The sequence below is a fragment of the Talpa occidentalis genome, unplaced genomic scaffold (genome assembly GCF_014898055.3).
Source record: "Talpa occidentalis isolate TD23 unplaced genomic scaffold, MPIMG_talOcc4v2.1 talOcc4.3, whole genome shotgun sequence".
NCBI classification, from domain to species: Eukaryota; Metazoa; Chordata; class Mammalia; order Eulipotyphla; family Talpidae; genus Talpa; species Talpa occidentalis.
Window position 1 is genome coordinate 32,460,578 of NW_023603184.1, and position 25,831 is coordinate 32,486,408.

Below are 25,831 nucleotides of genomic sequence, written 5' to 3' on the forward strand. Positions count from 1 at the left end.
CAGTGGGACACTGACGTTTTCTTGCTAACAAGGATAATATAACAAAACAATGGGGACATAAATGATTACTTAATAGTTTGATATGAAAAAAATCAACTTCCAAACCACCCCAGCCTACTGGGGGTAGGGGCTATCGATGGGGTTCTTAATGGGGAGAGAAGAAGGGAAATCTCTTGTTCAAACCTCTTCATCTCCCAAGGATCTTTCTAGCTTTGCGATCCATAATAAAATTTCATTCCCCCCTAGTCCCTGTTGTTTTAACTGAGGAAAACTCTTCTGGGGGCTTCTGTGATAGTATGTCCTGGTCTTGAGAGCTCAGTGTTATGTTGGGGTTCTGCGGGTCGACCATGGGTAGGTGGATGGTGGTGAGGGGACAGTGGATCCCACCCTCATTGTTACAAGGAGTGGCTCCATTTCCTAGATAAGAGATGCTCTATAACCTTTCTTTTCTGTTCAAAAATGAATGGTCCGCCCCTCACAGGCACAGACACCTGAGTCAGCTATAATCTGCCAGGTAATTGGGCCCCAAGGTTGGAGAGTGACCATGGAAAAGCTGACTCAGTCTGGTCCTGCTGGCCCAGAACATTCCAGCTTCCCAGAAATGGGAAGAGAGGCAGGAATTGAGCTGGCTTAGAGGCCTTACTGCATTTCCTGACTTATCTCCAAATTAGCATTAAATTGCTGGTGTATATGAAGATAGATGGAGACAAACACAGCTGCCTCCGTTCAGGCCAGCAGACAACAGCCATCAATTTCATGCTTTCTGGCATCCCCTCAGAAAACATTTTTATCCTAAGCAAAGACAAAAGTTCTTGCTCCTTCTATTCAAAAATCCTGATTTGCCTTTTAAAAAGCACTAAATAAATAGCTAGGTAGACAAATGGTTTTTGTTTTCTATCACTCCTGAGCGAGTGTGTTTGCTCTGAAGACAAGAACCAATTTCTAGGAAGGTACTAAATTGACTAGGATTAGTTTCATGAGAGGAGAAGCAATTAAAATCGATTTCTCTCTTTCTGAAGCTCCTATTTCACTCATAAGAGCAAATTAGTTCTCTGTTATTATTACCAGGAATTTAGCTCTGGTCACATTCTCAACTAATACAGAATGTCATGGGGGAGGTTAATGAGAACATGCTTTGTCCTTCTGAGAGAACCCTCAGGTGACACTGTGGGCTAATACCAGGAAGGAATGTTCTGGGAGCTATTTACGCTGCACTGGGGAGGAGTAAAATGGAACCATCTAGATACCCTGCACCTCTCCCTTGACCCAACTGGATGTCCCTTTAGGACTTGGGTATCATCTGATGGGGCCAGAGCTGTCTAGACCCTATCACAGGATCCCACACAACAGAGGGGGGGAAACTTGGTTCTTGGGTGCAGGTTAACCCCATAACTGGAGGTTCCCAGGTCAGCTGAGCATAATCAGCTGGAGTAGAACCTGCTTCATGTCAAGTACAGATCAAACAATTGTAAAGTGGGAGTAAAGGCCCAACTAGGCATCCTGGTTGTTTTTTGCCAGGGCCCCCAAACTGCCTTGTTCCTGGTAGCCCACCACTAACCCACTGAAGAAGCATTGAGGTTAAGTCCCTCTGCCTTGCCCTTTGACAAGCCATCCTGGGAGTTGGAGTTGAAAGCCTGTGGACAAGGGAGCCATGGAGGTCTGGACTGACATGAGAAGTGAGAACACGGGACAGATGAGGAAAGGAGATGGGAAGAGCAGAGGGTGCTGAGGCTGCAGGATGATCAAGGTTTAGTGTCTGGGAGGGGGGTACAGGGGACCCCAGTCTTCTGCCAACTCAATCCTTGCAGAGATGTAACCTCATAGGATGCTGGTGGTGGGAGCACTAGGGAAGCTCTTCCCACGGTTGCCTGTCAGCCTTGGCCCACCAGGGTCCTCTTTAATGTGAGCCTCTTCCCCTCCTTCTAATGCCATTTCATGAGCCCCAGGAGCAGTTCATTTTTGCCATAGCTCTCCATTCCCTCTTCAGTACCCCCAAACACCAGGAGGGGTCCATCTCCCTGTCTATGTTGTAGGGGAGAGCCTGGCAGTAGGCCCCCGGGACAAGGCGGCCAGACAACCCCTGGAACATGGCTCTCTCTCCATGAAGAAATGCAGCCCAGAGAGCAGGGGCCACTCACCTGGGGAGGCGCTGGTGAGTGCAAGAAGACTAGCATCTCTGTCAAGAACCTCCAGATTCTAGAAGGAAATGTCATTCCTTTCCCAGAAAATGATACATACACTTTGGCTTTCGAAGGGGCACTGGGTGCACCTCGGCAGTGATGGTTTTAGATGAGAGCAACTGTTCTTTTGGGTGCCAGTCTTCTTCCCACTGCTTCTTAAATTTCTCTTCCTCTTCCACGATCCTGAAATAAGATTCCCACACCTGTGAATGGAGCCCCCCTCTGCCTATCAGGGAGCCCCAACCAGCATGGGGAGAGGCCTCATGGTTCCAGCTGTGGTAAAGAAAACAAAGCCCCTGGTACTCGTATTCTAATAGAGTGTGCACATACCCCTGGCAATTATATAAGTCTATGTTCTAGCTACCCTAATACAATGGGCTTTCCTGAGGTTATGGAGTGGCAATAAATAAAAGGGGTTTCCCCAGGGTACAAGAAGGCAGGGTGACTCGATATGGAAGGCCTCTGGCTCATCACTCTCCCAGAGCACACTCACACCTACACAGACACAAGCGTGCACACATGCAGTCCGGTCACTCACTGTTCAATCTCCTTCCGGTATCGCTCATTTTCCTCTGCTGCCTTCTGGGCAATTTCCTTTTTTCTCCTGAAACACAAATGCAGATTGGCAGGTTGGAATCTATGTAAGAAGCAATCCTTATGGCTAATTCCTTTTTTAAAAAATATTTTATTTTATATAATTCTTACATCATTTTTCATTTTTGCACAATGTATGCATTTTTATTTTGGTTATATTCCCCATACAATTCCCACCCCCCCTTATTTTGACCCTAATCCTTCCTCCCTCCCTGCCCCCGCCCCTTAGGGCTAATTCTTGATTTGCAAAAGCTTTTAATATTTATTCCAGGTTCCCTTCCAAAGATGCCTGGGCCAGATCTGGATGCTGGGGAGGTGGATCCAGCAGTATCTGGGCCCTGTGCTCCTGTGTAGTTCTGTGTGACACTGCTGAGCAGAGCCTGCACTGTGGGAGCCGGGAGGCAAATCAGTGTGGGCTTCCTTGACTGCTAAACACTTAGAAAAAGTGACTGGTGATAGGTAAGGTCTGGCCTGAGTGAAGTCCTTCTGGAGGAGGGCCCCAGACTCCAGGTAGCTGGGGCTACCCACTGAGGCCAGAGCTATGTGCTGAGGGAATGCAGGGGATAGTTCTCCAGGCTAATTCTGTGATAGGGGAGATGGATAGATCCTCCCACCTTCCTTTCCCAAATTCTGCTCTTAGACTGGATCTGGACTTGGAGTTTTTTTGATTTACGAATTTCTCACCCTATTTATTCTGAGTCCATCTGGTTTGGGGTTGGGGAGGCAGTTATCACCATAGAAGGACAGTCAGACAGCCTGGATGTAAATCCCAGCTGGGCCATCTGTGACTTCATACACAAGTGGCTTAGCCTCTCTGAAGCTCAGTCTTCTCACCTCTAAAATGAGTTAATACCATTTATCTCTCAGATGGAAATTAAATTAAGTAATATACACAAGGCCCATGCCAGCCACATGACCGGTACTCAACAAATGTTAGCCACTGCTAATAGGATCCTCATTTCCATATTCCTGGAAATCAGAGCTCTCCTCTCCTCAGGGACTCTCTCCCCAGGGGTCTGGAGGCAGGGAGTGGATATGCTATCACTGGACCTATCTGGCCTGAGGACAGGCCTCAGGGGCAGAGGATGAGGAGGATCCAGGGAGCAGTGGGCAGGAAACAAGTCAGGTGGGGCCGCAGGTGGTTTGGAAGGCCAGGGAAGGAGTGTCCTGGGTGTTACACTCACTGCTGCTCCATCTCCTGCTGCTCCTGGAGGATCTTGTTGGACTCCATTGCCAGTCGCTTCTGCATCAGAAGCTCCTGCCGCTGCAGTTCACGCTGCCGCACCTCCGCCAGCCGCTCCCGCTCGGTCATGAACAGTTCCCGGCCCTGGTGGGGAGAAAAGAGGCCCCATGCTCAGTCCCTTGGGGAATTAGGGTGTCCACTGCCCCAGTCTTGGGAGTCAAGGTGCAGGCTGTCTTCTTATTGCAATGCCCCTCAGTGTCAGGCACTGTGGTTCCTGCTGTCTCTGACCCAAACTTGTCCTGACTGGGTAGGGATCCTCTCCTTCAGCTGTGTCAGAGCTTCAGGGACAGAGGCCCCTTGGCCCTTTACAGCAGTGTGTGATGCAGATCAGGAGTCTGAGTGACTGAGACTGGAGGTCAGGGGTCATGGAGCCCTCCCCAGTTCATTCTGCACTTACAGCTCCAGCTACGATGGAGATGGTCAGGCTGCGGCTACTCTTCAGCACGTTCACTGCCTGTGGGGACAAGTGGACAGTCCGTGAGGCCTGGCAGATCAGAGCAATGGCGGCCTCTTGAGAGCACAGGAAGTGTAAGATGCTGTGGCAGGGGGCGGTGGGAGAAAGGGGAGGGCAGAGATGATCATGACCGACAGTAAAAACTATCTCACCTCTTTGTGGTCCAGGTTGGAGAAGTCTATGCCATTAACTTCAACAATTTGGTCTCCTGTCTGGTGGAGAAATGAAGAGGGATCAGAGAGTATGAATTATCTGTATACATGCTCCTCTACAGGAAGGGTCCCTCTTGGGGGCCAGGGTTTAGATGCTGGGTCTTCAAGTGGCTACACCTCAACTCCACCCAGTGAGCAGAAGAGTTGGAAAGCTCTGATTGGGTTCTGGGAGAACCTCAAGCCCACCTCTCCACCCTAGATCTCGTTTACTAGCTGCTAATATTACACCATTAGAGGTTCATTTCTTTGGTTAAATTTATGATATTTGTTTTAAAAAGAGAATGTAGACACGGAAATCTGTGGGCTTTTCATATAGCAGAGGCTGTGCTGAGTCATAATAGATAATATTTATTGATCCCTTTACTATGTGCCAGGCACAGTCCTAAGTGTATGCTTAGGACTCATTAACTCATTTAATTCACACAATGACTCTAAAAGGATATTTATTACACCTGTTTTATGGGAGAGAAACTGAAACACACAGAAACAGGAAGTAACTTGTCCAAGGCAGAGATTAAGAATTTCAATTTTGGCATCAGGTCACCTAGGTCTGAATCCCAGTCTTAACATACTAAGCACATGAGCTTGGAAAAAAATCACATGCTTTCCCTAGGTCTTGGCTTCCTCATTTATAAAATGAGGACAAAGATACTACCTAATTCTCAGAGTTCTTGTACATTTTAAAGGACTTAGAACTATGTCTAGCCATTAAACAATGATTATTATGATTATTATTATTACTACATTCTAAAACTTAGGACCAAAGACTCTCAAGCTGGTGTAGACTACAGAAAGGGTCAGTGAAGCCTTTGGGGTGAGGGGGAATGTGGGAATCATCAGCCAGTGACTTCTAAGAGAGGGCTGTGTGATCAGTCTGACTCCACACTTGACTGGGGCCCCAGTGGGACCAGTCCAGATCACTTACCTCCAAGCCCACTTCTGCAGACAGGGAGCCAGGCTTCACATGGCTGATGAAGATGCCAGGCTTCTGGATGGGACCACTGGAAATGCTGTGGAAGAGGTGGGAAATGAAAGAGCCTCTGTTTTGCTGCACTTGCTCATGTCCTAATATGCAGTGTGACAGATAGCCCCTCTGAATTTAGATCAGCCATGAACTCAGTGCCCACGTCCCTCCACTTTCTCACTACGCAGACTCATTTCCCTGTGGCAATAGCCACACACAACTACTTGTAATTCCTTCCTACCATCCCCTCACCCAATATATCGCAAATGATGTTTTTTCTCTCTTTCTAGTACCTTCCTATTTATTCCCTTAGACTTAAATGCTATCTTTACAGGTTTTCATCAAACTCCTTATTCTACCCCAAGACTAAGTGAGTTGCTCCCTTTCCAGTGCTCCTAGAGTAAGGAGCACTTGTACTGTAACTGTGCCCCCCCCACCACTACCTGTGGCAGACATTATTAATTGATCACAGCACTTTCCCACCAAGCCTGGACACAGTCTTAAGAGTTCTTTTCAAAGCAGGACTTCAAGCAACCACTACTAACTGATTAGACACAGTACAGGATAGGAAACCTATTTGTCATCCCTGACTCCGAATGCACCTTCATTGGAGTCCTTGTCACTCTATGCTGTAGTTACTGGGTAGTTGGCTTCTATATCAGGTTGTAATCTCCTCAAAAGGAGGGGCTTTTATCACTTATACTTGGCAGAAAAATGGTGAAGAAATGTGAATGAATGGAAATAATAAGAATTTATATGATAATCGCTAATGTGTACCAAGTGCTTACTATCCGCCAGGCACTAAGCTTGGTACTTCTGTCATCTCACCCTCCCCACAAAAACCCACCTAAAAGGGTATTATTATCATCCTCAGTTTATAGTGGGAGATACTGGGGCTCAGAGTGCTAAAGTCCAAGGTTCTAGAGCTCATGGATGGCAGAGCAGGCGTTAGAAGCTTGATCTGTAACTATAGCACCTATGTGCTTAGCAAGAGTGCCCTCTGTGACCCAAAGTCTGTTTGTAATTCCTTGGTTGCCTTTTTTTTTTTTTTTTTTTTTTTTTTTTTTTTTTAATAAATTTTATTGTTATATTCCCCATACAATTGCAGCCCCCCCATTCTGACCCCAATCCCTCCCCTCCCACCCCCGCCCCCCTAAAAGTGTCTCTGGTTCATAGTTTTTTGTTGATTTTGATTTTCACTTTCTTATAGTTATTCATTTTCCTGGTCCCTTATTTAAGTTTTCTAGATTCCTGCTATGAGTGAGACCATCCGGTATTTTTCTTTTTCTTTTTGGCTTATTTCGCTGAGCATGATCCCTTCCAGCGCCATCCATGTTGCTGCAAATTGCATGTGTTTATCTTTTTTGAATGCTGAGTAATATTCCATGGTATATATGTACCACATCTTCTTGATCCAGTCATCTATTTTTGGGCATTTGGGTTGTTTCCAAAGCTTAGCTATTGTAAACAGTGCTGCTATAAACATAGGGGTGCAGGTGTTCTTTGGAATTGATGTTTCTGTGTCCTTTGGATAAATACCTAGGAGTGGAATTGCTGGATCATATGGAAGTTCTATGTTTAGTAGGTCCAGAAATCTCCATACAGCTTTCCACAGTGGTTGGACCAGTTTGCACTCCCACCAACAGTGCAGAAGAGTTCCTTTTTCTCCACACCCTCGCCAACATTTGTTGTTGCTAGTTTTTTTAATATGTGCCATTCTCACTGGTGTGAGATGGTATCTCATGGTAGTTTTGATTTGCATTTCCCTGATGACAAGTGATGTTGAACATTTTTTCATATGCCTGTTGGCCATTTGCATTTCCTCTTCAGAGAAGTTTCTTTTAAGCTCTTCTGCCCATTTTTTGACTGGATTATTTTCTTTGTTGTTGTTGAGTCTCATCAGCTCTTTGCAGATTTTTGTGATCAGTCCTTTATCATTAGTGTTGGGTGCAAAAATGTTCTCCCAGTTGGTGGGGTTTCTCTTTGTTTTTGTTATTGTCTCTTTTGCTGTGCAAAAGCTCTTTAATTTGATGTAGTCCCAGCTGTTTATCTTTGCCTTCACTATCACTGCTTTGGGTGATGTGTCTGTAAAGATGTCTTTGATGTGCAAATCACGTAGTGTTTCGCCTATATTTCCTTCTATATATTTTATGGTTTCAGGTCTTATGTCTAGTTCTTTAATCCATTTTGAGTTGATTTTTGTGTATGGTGTGAGGTGGTGGTCAAGCTTCATTCTTTTGCATGTAGCGACCCAGTTTTCCCAGCACCACTTATTGAACAAACTTTCTTTGCTCCAATGCATAGTCTTTGCTCCTTTGTCAAAGATTAGTTGACCATAAATCTGTGGGTTTATTTCTGGATTTTCTATTCGATTCCATTGGTCTGTATGTCTGTTCTTGTTCCAATACCATGCAGTTTTGATGATTATGGCTTTGTAGTATAGTTTGAAGTCTGGGAGTCTGATGCCTCCATTCCCTTCTTTTTTTTTCAGGAGAGCTTTGGCTATTCGGGGTTTTTGGTGATTCCATATGAATTTCATCAATAATTGTTCTATTTCTTTGAAGAATGACATTGAAATTTTGATTGGAATAGCATTGAATCTGTATATTGCTTTTGGTAGGATGGCCATTTTAATAATGTTTATTCTTCCAATCCATGAGCAGGGGATGTCTCTCCATTTCTTTGTGTCTTCTTCTATTTCTTTTAACAGTGTTTTATAGTTTTCTTTGTATAGGTCCTTTACCTCTTTTGTTAGATTTATTCCCAAATATTTGATTTTTTTTGTTTCAATAACAAAAGGGATGGTCTTTTTGATTTCTTCTTCTTCAGATTTATTGTTTGTGTATAGGAAGGCTACTGACTTTTGCGTGTTGATTTTGTATCCTGCCACTTTACTGAACTGATTGATGAGTTGAATTAGCTTTTCTGTGGAGTTTTTGGGGTTCTCTATGTATAATATCATATCGTCTGCAAATAGTGATAGTTTGACTTCTTCTTTTCCTATTTGGATTCCTTGGATGTCTTTCTCTTGTCTTATTGCCCTGGCTAGGACTTCCAGTATTATATTGAAAAGCAATGGTGAGAGTGGACATCCTTGTCTTGTTCCAGATCTTAATGGAATTGCTTTCAGCTTTTCACCATTGAGAATGATACTGGCTGTTGGCTTGTCATAGATGGCCTTTATGATGTTGAGGTATGTTCCTTGTATCCCAAGAATTTCAAGGGCTTTTATCATGAATGGGTGTTGCACTTTGTCGAAAGCTTTCTCAGCATCTATTGATATTATCATATGGTTTTTATATTTCTTTTTGTTGATGTGTTGGATAACGTTGATTGATTTTCGGATGTTAAACCATCCTTGTGCCCCTGGAATGAATCCAACTTGGTCGTGGTGAATTATCTTATGGATACATTGTTGGATTCTGATAGCTAAAATTTTATTGAGGATTTTTGCATCAGTGTTCATTAGGGAGATTGGCCTGTAGTTTTCCTTTTTTGTGTTGTCCTTGTTCGGTTTTGGTATTAGTGTAATGTTGGCTTCATAAAACGTGTTTGGTATTGTCCCTTCCTTCTCAATTTTTTGGAAGAGTTTGTGAAGGATAGGCACTAATTCGTCTCTGAATGTTTGGTAGAATTCATTTGTAAATCCATCAGGTCCTGGGCTTTTGTTTTTGGGGAGGTTTTTTATTACCATTTCAATTTCGCTAATTGTAATTGGTCTGTTTAGTTGTTCTATTTCTTCTTTATCTAGCTTTGGGTGATTGTAGAGTTGTAGGAATTTGTCCATCTCCTCTAGATTGTTAAACTTGTTTCCATATAACTGTTCATAGTAGTTACTGATTATTCTTTTGATTTCTGCTGTGTCCGTTGTGATTTCTCCTCTTTCATTGATGATCCTGTTTATTTGTGCTTTCTCCCTTTTTTCCTTTGTGAGCCTGGCTAGGGGTTTGTCTATTTTATTGATTTTTTCAAAAAACCAGCTCTTGGTTTCATTGATCTTTTGGATTGTTTTTTTAGTTTCAATTTCATTTATTTCTGCTTTGGTTTTTATTATTTCTTTTCTTCTACTGGTTTTGGGGTTTTTTTGTTGTTCTTTTTCTAGATCTTTGAGCTTCGAGATGAGGTTGTTTCTTTGCGTTCTTTCTTGTTTCTTGATGTGAGCTTCTATTGCTATATATTTTCCTCTTATTACTGCTTTTGCTGCATCCCATACATTTAGGATATTAGTGTCTTCCTTGTCGTTCAATTCAAAAAATTTTTTAATTTCTTCTTTGATCTCCTCATTAGTCCAATGGTCTTCCAGTAGTGTGGTTTTTAATCTCCATGAGGTAGGAAAGTTCCTTGCCTTCTTTTTATGGTTTATTTCTAGTTTGATGCCTTCATGGTCAGAAAAGATGGTTGATATGATTTCAATCTTGGTGTATCTGTTGATGTTTGTCTTGTGCCCCAGTATGTGATCGATCCTGGAGAATGATCCGTGTGCGCTTGAGAAAAATGTGTACTCCGTTTTTTTGGGGTTTAGTGTTCTATAGATGTCTGTTAAGCCTAATTGCTCTAGGTCCTTATTTAGAGCTTTGGTTTCTTTACTTATTTTTTGTCTTGTTGATCTATCCATTGTTGATAGTGGTGTGTTGAAGTCTCCCACTACGTATGTGTTTTCTCTGATGTCTGTTTTCAGAGAGGACAACAGTTGTCTGATATATTTTGGTGCTCCTTCGTTTGGTGAGTATATGTTAATGAGTGTTATTTCTTCTTGAAGTATTGTCCCCTTGATCATAATGTAGTGACCATTGGGGTCTCTTTTTATCTTTTTGAGTTTGAAATCTGTTTTATCTGATATAAGTATAGCTGTTCCTGCTTTCTTTTTTGGTCCATTTGCTTGTAGGATTGTTTTCCATCCTTTAACTTTGAGCCTATTTTTATCTTTTGTAGCTAAATGTGTTTCCTGGAGACAACAAAAGGTTGGGTTTTGTTTCTTAATCCAGGCTGCCACTCTGTGTCTTTTTATTGAAGAGTTTAGTCCATTTACATTTAGAGTTAATATTGATATGTTAACATCTGTATTTGCCATTGTGTTTGTCTTTCCTTTGATTTTATTTATTTATTCTTTTAATAACTTTTTTTTTTTTTTTGGCCTTCTTTCATTGTTATTCGTCCCTCTGAGGTTCTGGCTTTAGGACTCCTTGTAGTATTTTTTGGAGTGGGGGTTTAGTTGCAATGAAATTCCAGAGTTTCTGTTTGTCTGGGAAGGTCCATATTCTTTCTTCAAAGAGGAAGGAGAGCTTTGCGGGATAGAGTATTCTTGGTTGGCATCTGTTTTCTTGGAGTCTGTTGGCTATGTCCCTCCACTCTCTCCTTGCCCGTAGTGTTTCTTCGGAGAAGTCTGATGTCAGCCTGATTGGTTTTCCTTTGAATGTTATCTGTTTCTTCCCTCTTGCCAGCTTCATTATTTTTTCCTTGTCCTGGATTCTTGGGAGCTTTACTATTATGTGTCTTGCTGTATTTTTCCTTTCGTCGTGGAAGTTTGGTGTTCTTCTTGCTTCTTGTATATCAATTTTCAGCTCCTTCTTCACATTTGGGAAGTTCTCTTCAATTATCTCTTTGAATATTTTCTCTGTTCCTACATCTCTCTCCTCTCCTTCTGGTATTCCTATAACTCTTATATTTCCTTTCCTCATGGAGTCAGATAGTTCCCGAAGTCTTTCTTCGTTCTTTTTCCTTCGTACTTCTCTTTCCTTTTCTGTTTTGGTTCTTTTTATTTCTGTGTCTTCAAGATTACTTATTCGTTCTTCCATTTCATCTATTCTGCTTTCATTGCTTTTCCCAGAATTCTTTAGTTCTTCCATTAATTCTTTGATCTCCTGCATTTCTTTTACTTCCCTCTTTAGGGACTCAATTTCTTTCTTCTGACCATTGTTTTCCCTCTCTAGGGACTCAATTGCATTCTTCTGATCGTTGATTATTTTTCCCTTATCATTGTTTTCCTTTATGACTTCTGTCAGTTTTTTAATCACGGCAATTTTAAATTCTCTTTCTGGAAGGCTCAGAAATTCTTCCAAGTTATTGTCTTTGCAATCTGGGGGCTGGCTTTCTTTTTGTGGTGTGCTTTTTCTCTGGAGAGTTGCTAGGTTGCGTGTGGTTCTTCTCCTCCCTACTGTCTGTTTTCTAATTTGCCGTATGCGTTGGGACACTGTGTTGTTGGGACTGGCCGGCATCTTGGGTGGGCTTCTCTGTTCCCCTCTGGTTCTACCAGGAGTCATCTGTCAGTTTCAAGCAGCCTTTAATGGAGAAAGGTCCCTGTTCTAAAATGCCGATGTGGGGACACACTCCCCTGTGCGCCTGGTCTGCCCCGGCGGTGGGTTCCTGCTCCCCTCTGGGCTTGGACTGCAGGCCAGAGGGGGTCTGGCGTGGGCGAACTTCCCCTGCTCACCTCTGGCTCCTGAGGAAGCCTTCTGCAGGTAGTCTTTACTGAAGAAATGTCCCTGTTCTAAAATGGTGATGTGGGACACACTCCCTGCGCGTCTGGTCTCAGGCACACTCTTCTGCGCGCCTGGTCTGCCCCGGCTGTGGGTGCTCGCTCTCCCTGTGGGCTCAGACTACTTGTTCGGAAGGAGCCAGGTGTGGGCTAACTCCCCAGCTGGCCACTAGCTCCTTCAGTAGCCTGTGCTGGGGTCAAGTCGCTAGGTGGCGCCAGAGATCTCTCCTAGAGCCCTTGGGGAGCTGATTTTCCACCCCGTGGGACAGGGAGCAGAGCGGGGATGGTAGGGTACACCTCAACGGCTTTGGGGTGCTGTGTCTGCCTTGTGCCCCACCGTCGTGGGAAACCCACGCCCCTAATTTCGTGCCCCGGGTCTCAGTTCCACAGCCCTCAGTTCCAGGACGCGGGCTGTAGCCCAGATCAGTGGCGCGGGAATGGCGCCTTTTGAATCCCGCTCCCCTGCCTGGGCGCCTTGTTCCTGCTCACTCAGGGAGGGCCTCCGCCGTCTCCCCGCAAGCCTAGGTCGCAGGCGCGGGGACCTGGGCAGCTGCGATCCGGTCTGGATCCGCGCCACTTTCCGCGCAAGCTTACCGGGCGGCCGGGGCTGTGTGCTGGGGCTGGTCCCCTTGGTTGCCTCTTAAGGAAGTTCATAAGGTAATAAGTGACCAGGGAACTGTGACAGATGACCAAGTGGACAGTTTTCTTTTACAGTGACTCAAGGACTCACCAAAGGATCATGGCTCTGTTTTGGGGCCTCAATTTCTTCTGTAAAATGGAAACTATTAGAGCTGTCCTGGCCCTACAGGGCTGTTGTGAAGCTCAAAAAGGAAACAAGGCACCAAGAAGTATCATCTACAGGGGATAAAAGTCTCCTCAGAAACAGCAGCGAGAAAGTGGAGAGGGTAGACACCCACTGGGCTTACTGGCCATGAGTGAGTTCTAGGGTGTGCCTGCCACCCACCTGCAGCCGAGGCCTCGGGAGCCCACCAGGCTGATGAAGACCTTCTTCTCCTTGTTTTCCCGACTCCCAGGGGAGCCCAGGCTGTTCCGCCCGCCCTGGAGGAGGGATAGGATAAGAGTTAGTGGGTGTCCATATGTGTACAAGTGGCCTCTTGGGCCCATAAGGTCTTCATGGTGGGCACTGCTGCTTCCACATGAGTCCGACTGCCTTTCTGTTACTGGGGAGGTTGTCTGCACCAGTTGGGCTGGCTGTATACCCACTGCCCATGGGGGCATTCTACATGCCCTCGGGGCCTGGGTGGAGTCCTTAAAGTCACATACCTAGCAAGACCTCCCTTTAGGACCAGCTGCCCTTTCTTGGAGACTATCCCATCTAGATCCCATCAGAGGTGGTGCTAGCCCTTACCCCAGATTCTGACACAAACTGATCCACATACTGCCATTTGAGGGGCTCATCCGGAGAGCTGAAGGGAAGAGAAAGTAAAAGTGGGGTTATTAGGGAGAAATGTTTGGAATAGTCCCTAAAGCCAGATCTACCCTTCCTGGAGTCTTCAGTCTCTCATGGTCTGCCATGGTCCAGAGGCAGTTCTGGTCAGACTCCAGGGCTGTTCCCAGGATGCCCACAGGGAGGTCTGTCTACAGAGGAGGGTCCTGCTCACCTCTTCACAGGGATCAGGCCGATGTCTGCAAGAGAAAGGCATAGAGGTTAGTATAGTCCTCTGCTCTCTCTTCCTTCCCGAGGTGCTGGGTACCCCATCGCCTACCTCACCCCATCACCAGTGACACCCTGTCCTCTGGCCTCACTCACGTCTCACTTTGATGGACACAGTCTTCTTGGTGCGAATGAGGTTGATGACCTCCTCGTGGGTGCAGGAGGAGATGGAATATCCATTGATCCGAACAATCTCGTCCCCTACCTTGGCCATGGACAGAAGGAATGAACAGCAGGTTGAGGGAGCATCAGGCAGCTGGACAGACTCACTGCCAGAGGCTCCAGGCCTGTTTTCCAGCAAAGGAGATGATGGCCATATCTTCCTTCAGAAGAATATGTCCTCATAACCAACCCAACCTCCACCAGCCCGGGGCCTCCAAGGGCAAGTGGCACTTCCACGCAGTCGTTCTGTCCCATTTACAGGTAGGGAAATCGAGATGGGGGAAGGGGCACAGAGTGTAGGTAGCAGAGCTGGGACGACAACTCAGGACTCTGTACCCTTAATCCAGTCTGCCTAGCACCCTATTGGGGTACTGTCAGGTTTTGGAATCCATGGAAAGGGTGACCCTTCACCCTGATTCAAGCAGATTCTTCCTGACCTTTGTCCCACTCCACCCCAGCAGGCAGGGCCCGCGCCACCCTCCCCCCTCTGTTAATCACGGCAGCACCATAACTGAGTTGGGGTGGGGCACTTCCTTGATTCCCGACTTAAGCTTACATCACTCCTATCCCCTTACCCTCAACCCCAAATTCTCTTTTTTACAACTTAATGGAAATGTGATGTACATTTTCATTCTGCCATAGCCATGAGCTCTGAATGACTATTCTGAGAGTAAGCAAAACACAGCAAACACACACATGGTGTAGTGAGCAGATGCCCTGGGTTCAAACCCCTGCTTTTATTCTTATTAGCTGCATGACATTAGGCAAGTCTATTGAGCTTGCTGAACCTCAGTTTTTGTGAAATGGGGAAAGACAGTGATTGCCCTGAGAATTAAATTAGTGCATAAATATAAAGTTGGCCAGCACCTGGCTTGCAGTAATTAATCAATAAATGACTGCCATCACATTTGCGCCTGCACCCTAAATACTCTGGTCAGATTCCTCTTCTCAGGACTTGGGCCCACTAGATAGCTAGACTTGGGCATAGGGAGAGTGCTGGAGGACCAGCTGGCAGGCCAGTCCTGGATAGAATGCAATGGTGAGATTGCCCCCTGCTGGACACTGCCATGGGCTCCTCCAAGCACCTGAAGCTCCTCACTGAGTAACTGTAGGGCTGCAGAGACACCTGACAGTAATCGAAACAGAGGCACAGAGTGGTGATGTTCTGTCCAGGTCACACAAGTGTGAGCTGCAAAACAGGCACTGGCTCCTGGATGCCCCCTCCAGTCTGAGACCAGTGCAGGACAGTTGGGGGCTTAGCTCACACACACCACATGTGCTGACCTTTTGGTACATGTAGGGGATACACTTTGACTCTGTGGGATCTAGGTTGGAGCTCAGGGCACACAGCCTCTGAGGGATTCTCTAGGTTGACTCCAATCCTTTTTAACACTTCCCTGGAGTCCCTTCTTAGTATTGCCACCTGAATACCTCCCTTCTGCACTTGGATACAGACCATACTCTTTTCAGGGCCTGATGGAGTGTCGAGAGGCTCAAAAAGGTGCCATGGGGAGGGGTTTGCTAAAAGTTCTCTAGGTTTCTGGGGAGAACAGCTTAGACTAGCTGCTTTCACCCACTTCACAACAATCCTGCATCTCTGTTAATCAGATGAGGAGGCTGAAGTTCAGAGAGGTGAGGCAACTTGTTTGAGGTTACCCCACAATGTTGGGATTTGAAGTCAGGTCTTTCTAACAAACGAGTGTTGTCTGCTGGGTTTCTGGAAGCAGAAAAGGGCGCCTGACCAAGCTGGTTTCAGTTCCTTGCCCTGCTCCTTCTGGATCCTAGCCACCTGCTAGATTCCTCAAGTTCCCTCATGTTTCTCAGGCTCTCTAGGAAAGGCAGGGCTTATTTTGTCCATTTTACATCTGGGACCAGCCAAGGCTCAGATGCATTCTCTAGCCCTGTACTATACAGCAAGTTGGTAGCACAGGCTGCCTTGTGTAGGGCAGAGGATGCAGGTTCAGACTGGACACTTGAAAAAACTCTAAAATATCTCCAGCAGGGGCCATGAGCTGAAAGATGGGGTTCCAGAGCTAGGGCCTGGGTGGTGGGTGCAAGCCCCACAACTGGGACCCAGTCTCACAGGCAAAATCAGTAGGATCTTCAGTCCAATCAGGCTGTGTTTGAACATGCCCCTCCTCTGCCTGCCAGAATCTTCTCCCAGCTACTCTCAAGCATGAGATGTCCCCAGAAACCCAACCCCAGTGAGGTCAATGGATGCAGACATTTCCCCAGCCTCCTCTGAGAGAAGTTCCCTGTCTAGTTCCTAAAGGGAACACGCTGGGGCCTGCAGTCACAGTACTTCCCACGCAGTCCCTGGCTCGGGTTGCAGGATCAACTTTCCTTTCTCTCTGGCTCCTCCATGGAGCCCTGTAAAAGGTCCTTTATGCAAGGGCCACTGTGTAATGGTGATCTGAGGGTCAGAGGCACAAAGGAGAGATGAGCTCGTTGGGGCAAGAAAGGGTCAATAATTCATAACCCCAAGAAACAGGCAGAAAGGTAAAACTCTAAGTTGCATTAAAATGCCCTGGTGTTCCCCATCATTGAGGCATTGTTGAGAAATGCTTGTCGGAGGAGGCGAGCTCACCCTGGAAAAAAGGGCCTCAGTGACACCACAAGAGGAGCTCATTATGTTTTTCTCTGGCTGCATTTCTGGGCTGGAAAATGTGCCGCTAGGAGAGGAATAATGAAGGGGCTGAAATTTCAGATGCCACTAGTGAGCCGTGAGACAGGGATTTAGAACAAAGCCATGTCTGTCAGCTCCCGGTTTCCACCTCCCGGCCCATGGTGTCTTGTACATTAGCTTTCAGGCCCCCTGAAGATCCTGGCTTGGCAGCCTGGATCGGGATGTTGATAACAAATGTGCCGCAGGTGCTGGGAGGGGGGTGGGTTGGGTGGATTGGTAAGAAAGGCCTCTTTTATCTGGATATTAAAAACACAACTCTGGGCTCTAGCAGGAGTGAGACCTGTATGTCTGCCCATCTCTGCTCAAACACTGAGGTGTGCGGACCCCAAGAGAGAAGCACCTGCGGTGCTGAAAGCTGCCTTGAGCTTGGCAGTCGGAGGACCTGAGTTCAAATCCTGGCTCTGTCATTTAGTGGCTGAGACTCTTAGTGAAGTCTCTGAGCCACTGTCATCTCTGTGAAATAGAGCATTTGGGCACAAAAGGAAAACAACAATCCTGGTTGTGAACAGGTTACCTGGCACATTATAGGTATTTATTAGCTCTCCCTCTCTGTTTACTTAAACACAGACCACTAATGTGCCAGGCATTGTCACAAGTATTTTATATTATGAATTCATTTATTCTTCATAGCAACCTGATGAGTAGGCACTATTATCATCATACCCATTTTCCAGATGAGGAAACTGAGGCATGGGTCTAAGTAACTTCACCAAAGTCACACAGCTGTTGTATAGTAAAACTGGGACACATGGGCTCTGGAGTCTATGCCCTGAAGCAGCACACTACAATGAGATTTTTCTTTCCTCTTCCAGCAAAAGACTTCATGTCCAATGCTTCAGGTGCCAGGATATAACTATGCTGTCCCTATGATTAGTAGGGGATGTGGGGAGATGTGCAGTAACAGCAGCAGCTGGGAGTTCCTTTCCCATTTGGACCCAAGAAAACAGGCAATTTACAGCAGTCTGATCTCTGATTTCTACGGACCAAAGGAAAATCTGTCAGGATAAGTCAGTTTTTTCCTCTCCCAAAGGCTCAGAAGGGTGAGTGGACATGTTATACCACACAGCCTGCCAGCCCAAGAAAGGGCAATAAATTTATAAACCTGAGAAACAGGGGGACGGTAAAACTCCCAGTGAGTAGAGGGTGGAGGCAGGAAGCCAGAGGCCCAGCTGACACCCCAGCCCTCAGCCCTTGCCCCCACCGCCATCCCTACCCAGGACTCCAGACTCTGCTTGCTCACCTGGAGCCCGACGTTGTCTGCCTGACCTCCCTTGATGAGGTGGGATATGAAGAGCCCACAGCCGAACTCGAGACCACCACGCACGCTGAGGCCCAGGCCTTCGGGGTGCAGACGATCTAAACGTACCTCCTTCAGCTTTCTGCCATGGTAGAAAAGGTAGGTGATGTTCCATCCACTAGTGAACAGCCCTGTCCTTCCCAAGCTGACCTCTCCCACCCGCCTCTAGCCTCCTTCTGCACCTGGAGCGCCGGGGGGTCAGTTGATCGTATTCCACCTGGTGCTTCAGCGGGATCAGGGGCCTGATAGCGTCAAAGAGGGGCAGGCGGTTGGGCTCATTGATAACCAGCTTCAAGTCTCCCACAAACACGGCCACGTCCATGGTCCTGCAGAGATGAGGGGCACCCATAACCATCACCCCTGTGACCTGAGGACTCCCAAAAGAAGTCCTGATCTGGGTCCCCACACACTGGACTGAGGCCTTGGAATTGAGGAGGACACTCCTGAAAAGCCCGTAATCCAAAACTCTGGACCATGGACCTTGGAGGAGTTTTTTTTTTCTTTCATATAAATATCATAAGGAAAGCAGTGAGGTTGGGATTGTTAATAGGAGTGCTAATCCATTTTGCTAATAAAATCCAGCCAGGATACAAACTCGGCTCTCCTTAAGTCTGAAGCCCAAGATCTTTCCAGATGAGAAAACTGTGTGAGATGCTGTGACCCCTCTCACTCCCTTGCCTCCCACTTCTGACCTACAGCAAAGCTTTGTAAATTCTGCCCTCACCATATCGTTCCCATGCCCCTCCTCACACTTCTCCAGCTGCCTGCCAACTTGCTCACTCTCACCTAATCTTTCCTAAACATAAGTCACCCATTTCTCAAAACCCTTCAAAGGCCTCCACTTCCCAGAGGACACAAGTCATTCTCCTGGGCAGACTCGGGGCCTCTATGACCGAACGGGTTCCATGGAACTGCTCCAGGCTGGTGGCTGCATATGGTCCCTGTATGCCCCACGCGCTGCTCTCCAAGAGCATGTGGCTCATGTCTCCACATCCTGACTGTATTGCTCCCTCATCCTCCAATGGCCTTCCCTGATATTTCCACCTGCCAAAATCCTTCTTACCCTTCAAAACCTAGCTCAGGCCTTCTTGGTTCTCCCTCTGCCATTAGAGTTGAAAACTTCTTTCTTTACATTCCTACTTTTTCATCTACTTATTTTGGAATAACTTGGAGTATTTTGAGTTTGTAGTGTCTGTCCATCTCTCATGATGAGGCCTTGAGTTAGTGGAGAAAAGAAAGTTGATCTTGTGCATTTTTAGATGCTGCCTGGTGCCAAGGAGAGGGACAGGGTTCATAAATAAGCACTGAGTGAGTCATAAGAAGGTGGGTGCTAAGAGACACCCGGCGCTGGAGCTGGGGCAGCTAGCATTCCCCGTCCTATCATAGTCATTGCATTCTCTTGAATCTCTCTAGCTACTTGAAACCTCCCCCAGAGGACTGTGAACAATGTGAGGGCAGCCACCAGCCTGTCATGCTCTCACATGTACCCCTGTCCCTAGCACAGAGTATGTGCATAAATATCTGCTGAGACAAGTTAATGGCATGTCCATTTGATTCCCAGAAGCCTGAGCACCCCTAATGGAAGGGGAGGTCCCTCCTGTCTCAGAACAACCCACCCCAGGGTTCCCTGAAAACAGAGGGGTGATCTTCAGAGCTGGACCCAGGACACTTACTGGTGGTACATGCGCAGCACATCATAGAAATAGTCCTTCTCGGCGTCATTTTCAATCAGAAAATCCACCTGGAAAGCCCAAAGACAGAATTACAGCTCCAGGCCAAACATCCCATAGCAGGCCCCAGGGAGGGGGAGGCCCCTACGGAGACCTCCTCAGCATCTCCTCAGGTGCGGGGTGGTGAGGAGAGCAGGGAAGGCAGAGGCCAGGCTGGCCCTGTGGCTGCAGGAGTACCGCTGCACGTCCGGATGTGGCCAGGCTGACCCCGTCCCCAGGTGCTAATCACTGTGCACACAGGGATACACCCACACATGCATACACGTGAATCCCTACATGACAATGATGTGCCCCCACGACAGCTATGCTGCCGCTCACCCTGTGGCTCTGTCACCCTTGCCGGGGAAACAATGCCAGTGTCAGTTCAGTTCCCTGGTCTGGAAGAAACCCATCGTCTTACCTGGTGGTGGCTGTAGTGCTGGATAAATGATTTCAGAAAGGATTTGGGCCACTCACTCAAATAGCACATCCCACCTGCCGGAAGTACCCCACCACGGAGTTCTGTGTCACCAGTGCCAGGGGCAAGTCCACCCTCCCTGTACTGGCCCAAGCTGGGTTGGCTCTGACTTCTGTCCACTAGTCAGCCTCCTGGCCACTCCTTCCCCTTCTGATGTCCCTACATCACCACCCCCCCACCACCACCACCCAGGGAGAGTCAGGTTACATCATTTCGACTTTACTGACGTCAATGGCTAGGACTTCAGGGTCAGGGTCAGGAACTGTTTTATTAGCACCTCAATCCCACCTGGAATTGGTGTGCCAGGAGCCCCGAATTTTACTCCCTGGGACAGCTCGGTGTGAATCTCCATGTATTATATACTGGCTCTCTTTAGAGAGAGACTTCCCCAAGACTGTAAGGGAGCAAGGTGGAGGTTAATGGCTCGGAGATGGGGCAGAGCTGAGACTCCACTTTTGCTTATTGGCTCCCAAACCCCTGCTTTGAATCAAAATGCCGCATGGTTTCCACTTACCAGGTGTAGCTTTTTGTTTGCACTTGTCTAATACACGTGTATTGAATACCTACTGTGTGCAAGACAGTGTCATCTTTCTCCAACTAGATTTAGAAAGCGTCTCCTTTTCTTGGATCCCTCTTGATGAGGAGCACAGAAACTGATGTGGGTGGGCAGGGGTCTAGATGAGCTTGGTGCAGCTCATCAGAAAGCCAAAGGAGCCCACCATCTACAAAGAACTAATTGGTGGGGAGGGTCCTCTTTATCACATCAATTCCCCCCCAGCCCCATCCACCTTTATACCTGGGTCCTCTGTCCAGTATCTGCATTCCCTGGCTGATGTTCAACTAGCTCTGCACTGTAAGCCTGTATGGAAGAGGGGGTGCAGGAGGGGCTCCTCTAACCTCACAAGGTTCAGGTCCTCTGTCTGGGCATGGGAGGTAAATTCTGGGTTTGGTCTTTGGGACCCCTCCAGCCTTATATTCCTGCATCCCTCCATATGGACAGTCACACAGGGGAGGCACACACAACCTTTAACTCCTGCAAATCCAACTCCACGCATGCACCCGGGCAAGGAAGGAGAAGGAAAGCTAGAACATTAAAAAAATGCATGTTGTTCCCCTCGCTCATTTGCCCTCCCAGGTCTGTGGAGTCTGTGATGGGGATTAAATGAGTGAATATATGTAAAAAATTTAAGACAGTTGGGACCTCCCTGGTGGCGCAAGGGGTTGAGACTCAGCGCTATGAAGTGATGAGCAACCACTGCAGCACGAGTTCGATCCCCAGCCAGGGAGCTGACCCACATGGCACACCAGACCTCTCCTGTCTCACCCGCTGCTCCCCTCGGCAGTGTATTTCAGTACATCTGCCTGTTCTGTTCCCCACTCTGTCTCTGGTGAATCATCTCACCCCCACATCTCTGGCCTGCACCCCAGCTCTTGTATGCATAAATAAATAAATCTTTAAAAAAAAAAAAAAGTGCCCAGGGCTTCAAAATGTGAAGGGCCCTAAAATGTGGATCTTTCCCATTTGCCCCCAGACCCACTCTCCAGCCTTCTCCACCCTTCCCTGTGTCCCAGGAAGCCTTGCTGTGCTCCCTGTCCTCCGCTTCCAGTTGTGTTCAATCAGTGGGAGGTGACAGCACTTGAGGACAAAGGGAATGGGGTGCTGATTCCTGGCTTCCTCCATGCTGGATTTGGGTTTTTCAGTAGTGCCTCCTGACACATCACCCTCACCCCACATTCCTAAGGGTGCTGCTTCCTGCCTGCCCCTCCTGGGGCAATGTTACCACCCCTTGCAGTTCACCTATCCCTGCCCTCCCCAGTCAGGGGTTCCTTCAAAAAACTCGCTTCAGTTTCCCAGTTGGACAAGCCACCTGCTTGCTGTCTCGACCCTGGTTAGTGTGAAATGTTAGCTACTAATAGTACTTCCTCTCTGTGAGCACCAGCTGTAAGATTCTCCTCAAATGTCAGCTCTCCTTGGTCAAACCTATACTCAGGTTCCCTCACCAAGCCAGTCCTGTCATTCTCTGGGCAGAGGGTGGCACTTTGCTCCCCCCTCTGCATGGGACTCACCAAGCTGTATTGTGTTTTCTTTATCAGCCTGTGACTCCATCACATGGGGAGAGCAGAGGGTAAGGTTAGCAAGCTCCTCCCTCATTTGGGTCTGTACCCCACTGTGCTACAGTCTCCTCTTCTATAAAATGGGGATAGAAAAATCTATTTCATAGGATTTCGATCTTCAATGAGAAGTTAATAATTTTTTAAACTTATTCATGGAGTTAATAATGATTAATTGTTTAGAACTGTGCCTAGCAAGTAGTACATTCTAAGTGTTTGTTAAATAAAACTAAGAATAATTGAATATAAATTCTGTCTTCAGCAGTTTGCAGAAAGTGGTCTCTCCATTAATATGAATGGATCCAGTCACACACTTCCCCAGGCCACTCCTCACCTAGTCAGCCCCTATCTGGGCTACGCAGGAGCATCCTAGCTGTGGTTCCCTTCTGCTCTTGTCCCTCTCGGTCAGAGCAACCCCTTTTATTTTTTTTAAAGATTTATTTATTTACGCATACAGGAACTGGGGTACAGGCCAGAGGTGCGGGGGGTAAGAGGATTTACCAGAGACAGAGTGGGGAGCAGAACAGGCAGATTGACTGAAGTACACTGCTGAGGGGAGCAGCGGGCGAGTCAGGAGAGGTCTGCTGCGCCATGTGGGCTGCTGCAGAGGCTGCAGCTAGCCCCACAGTGCTGTGCAGAGCAACCCCTTTTAAATGTAAATGAATCATGCTACTCAGCTGGTTTCTCATCACACTTAGAAATAAACCCAAAGTCTGAACCATGGCTACCAGTTCCCCTCTGATTGAGCTCCCACTACATTCCATTCCATAATTCCTCTCAGAACCACCATCTTATGTGCTATTTTTAAAGAAGGCGAGTATGTGCTTGCCTCAGGGCCTTTGCACTTGCTGTTCCCTCTTTTGGAATGTTCTTGCACATATATCCCTGTGCTTCCTTCCCTCACTTCTTCCAGACCTCTACTCAAAGAGCCCCTCAGAGAGACCTTCCTACCCTAAAGACTTGTTACCCTCTAAACCCCCAAGCCAGTTTATTTTTTATAGTGGTTATTACTACCTGGCATTACATGATACGTCTATTGGCTTACTTGTTAACTGTCTGTCTTCCCTACTAGAATGTGCTCATTAAGAGGGCAGGGACTTTGTCTTCTCATTCAATGATTACAGGGCTGCTGGTATATATTAGGAGCTGTCAGTATTTATTGCATGAATGAATGAATGAATGACTAGCAAATCCCTAGAAGGCAAGGGTTATTTCTGATCTTATTTATTGTATTCCACCCAGATGTCTGGCTTTGGGCAGGGTACACTACGGATACCTATAAATGCAAGATTACTGAACAAGCAATAAATACTTTTTGAGCAAATGAGTAACCAAGTTTCTGCAACATGCAGGTATAGTAAGCAGAAGGGCAGGCTTCTTTCGAAAAGCTGGTTCTCTGGGGGAGAATCCTTGGTCTCTGATGTCCCCTTCCCACCCCTTGGTATCCTGCCCCAAGACTATGACCAGGAAGAGCAGGCAAATGCTCTGGTGGCCTTAGGTACCTGGACAAACCCAGAGGAATACACTCCAGATGGGAACAGTATCATATGACAGAGAATTCCTGTTTAATGCTAGCTTGTCCATAAGGAAAGCAACTACGGACCTCACCTAATAGCTGAGGAACCCAAAGCTCAGAAAGATTAAGTGGTTGTTCAAGGTCTCAATGGCAGTGAGTGACAAGGTTGAGATTTGACCTGAGTTCTAGTTCACATACTAGGTAAATGTTACTGTATAACTTCAGATAATAGACAGTAGTAGATATCAACTGAGTACTCACTAAATGCCAGGACCTACTTAAGCTTCCTAAATATGTGTAGATCCCATCTAAGCATGTATAATATACATACTAGTTAAATAGTACTGTCATCTCATTTAACAAATTAGCCAAGGCACAGAGAGGCTAATAACTTATTCAAGGTCACACAGCACTTTTTATAAGAACAGACTACCTTTAGTGCCTCCTCCAACAACTCAAGATTTAGGTGCTAGACCTCTCCCAAGCAGTAAATTTATTCTGAAGCACTACAGAAGAAACTTCTAGAGAATAATCAACAGCAAGGTGTAAGTTTCACCCAGTGTACTAGTGTGCCCCCATCTCTAGTCTCTGCTGCTTCATCCTCTCTCACAGTTCCGGATGACCTCCAACCTGGGAAGAAAAGGCTGCTGGTGCCTTGGAAACAGCAGGGCACAAAGTCCAGCCCAGGCCTTGCCCAGCCCAGGCGCCTGCCCCACCTGCATGCACAGGGGCATTAATAGGTAATGACTCTTGAGATGAGGAAGAACAGGGCAGTGGAAACACAGAGGCCTGAGGTCCTGGGCTGTCTGTGGAGCCTGAGGAATGTTCAGGGGCCCATTTTGATACCAGGGACCCCAGAAGTAATTCTCTTAAAAGAGGGAAAAGTAGTATCCCAGAGAGAGAAAAAAATAGGACCTGGCCTTACTTTCAGCTCAAGGGCAGGAAAATGTAATCCAAGCCAGAGTTCTGTGGTGGGGGCTGGGGTGTTGTGCTCCTTCAAAGTGAATTGTCTGAAATCTACACTCACCAAATGTCTTCAGAGGCTGAAATTTCTCCCCTCATGTTCCTTTGCAATAGGATGCCCTGGTGAACACTCTCTCATACGCCCTTTGCTATTCACCAACCCCCAACTCCTGCTGTACTTCCAGCCACCTGTTACCTCTGGGACATCCAAGGCCCCATTTTGCAGGGATACCTTTGTTAGTACAGTTGCCTCCTTTGGGCTGCCACCAAACCTTTATCCCAGCTTGGTAATTATTAGTATTGGGATGGCCTCCCACAGAACTAGCAATGTGAGGGCACTGACTGGCATGGTGAGTATGCAAAACATGTTTATTATATGAATGACTGACTCTAGGCCTCTTGGCCTTTATCCTCTGTGACTTTCATGCTGGCTGACTCCCCTGGCTTCCTTGGGCCTCTGGGTGGGGAGTCTGAGCTCTGTTCCCTTAGGCACTGGAAGGGATTTCCTGTCTGTGGGAAGGCGACAGGGCACACAGCCACTCTGGCAGGGCCTGAGGGTAGCTCCAGGAGCCCCGACCCCACCCTGGGCTTCACCTTGGGTTGTGAGGCATGGGGAGGTCCACACCACATCCCCTTGAAAGGTCTTCTCTGTCTTAGGGCCTCAGTGGCACCTGCACAGCTCTGGAAACAATTCTGGAAATGTCCTGGGGTGAAATCCCCAGCTTTCAATGGTGGTTTCGGAGGATCAGGAACCACCAAGGAAGCCTCTCTCTGGGACACACCAGCAGAGATGTGTCTCTGCCTGAAGGATCTAGCTGCCTGCCCCTCCTCCCCTCGTCCCGCTGCCCACTGGTTAAACAGTTGCTTCTCAGACCCTAATAAATACCTCAAGCAGGAAGGGAGCTCCCCAGAGCATTTCTGACTTATGTTTGGAGGTCAAAGGACACACATACACACAGAAATCCAGTTCCCCTTCCTGCCAGTCCTCACCTCTGGATATTGCCCCTGCACCCTCACATGCTCCAGCACGCTGAGAAAGGAGGGGATGCTAAGTGGGGGGAGAAGGAGGACTCGCCACTATGGGGCATCTCAGAGAAGAGTCCCTGTCTTG

General features: G+C 47.1%; 1 protein-coding gene across 1 annotated transcript in view; it reads right to left on the reverse strand.

Moving 5' to 3' along the window:
• Positions 1-25,831, reverse strand: part of USH1C (USH1 protein network component harmonin) — a 50,218-nt gene that overhangs the window by 23,988 nt on the left and 399 nt on the right. Inside the window, exons 2-14 of the mRNA XM_037522724.1 lie at positions 19,616-19,683; positions 18,125-18,268; positions 17,886-18,024; positions 13,894-14,002; positions 13,745-13,769; positions 13,492-13,549; positions 13,087-13,181; positions 5,609-5,693; positions 4,624-4,683; positions 4,415-4,471; positions 3,959-4,101; positions 2,719-2,784; positions 2,239-2,363 (exon numbers count right to left, since the gene is read on the reverse strand). Of these exons, the coding sequence (XP_037378621.1) occupies positions 2,239-2,363; positions 2,719-2,784; positions 3,959-4,101; positions 4,415-4,471; positions 4,624-4,683; positions 5,609-5,693; positions 13,087-13,181; positions 13,492-13,549; positions 13,745-13,769; positions 13,894-14,002; positions 17,886-18,024; positions 18,125-18,268; positions 19,616-19,683 (1,174 nt within the window). The remainder of the gene's footprint in view (positions 1-2,238; positions 2,364-2,718; positions 2,785-3,958; positions 4,102-4,414; positions 4,472-4,623; positions 4,684-5,608; positions 5,694-13,086; positions 13,182-13,491; positions 13,550-13,744; positions 13,770-13,893; positions 14,003-17,885; positions 18,025-18,124; positions 18,269-19,615; positions 19,684-25,831) is intronic.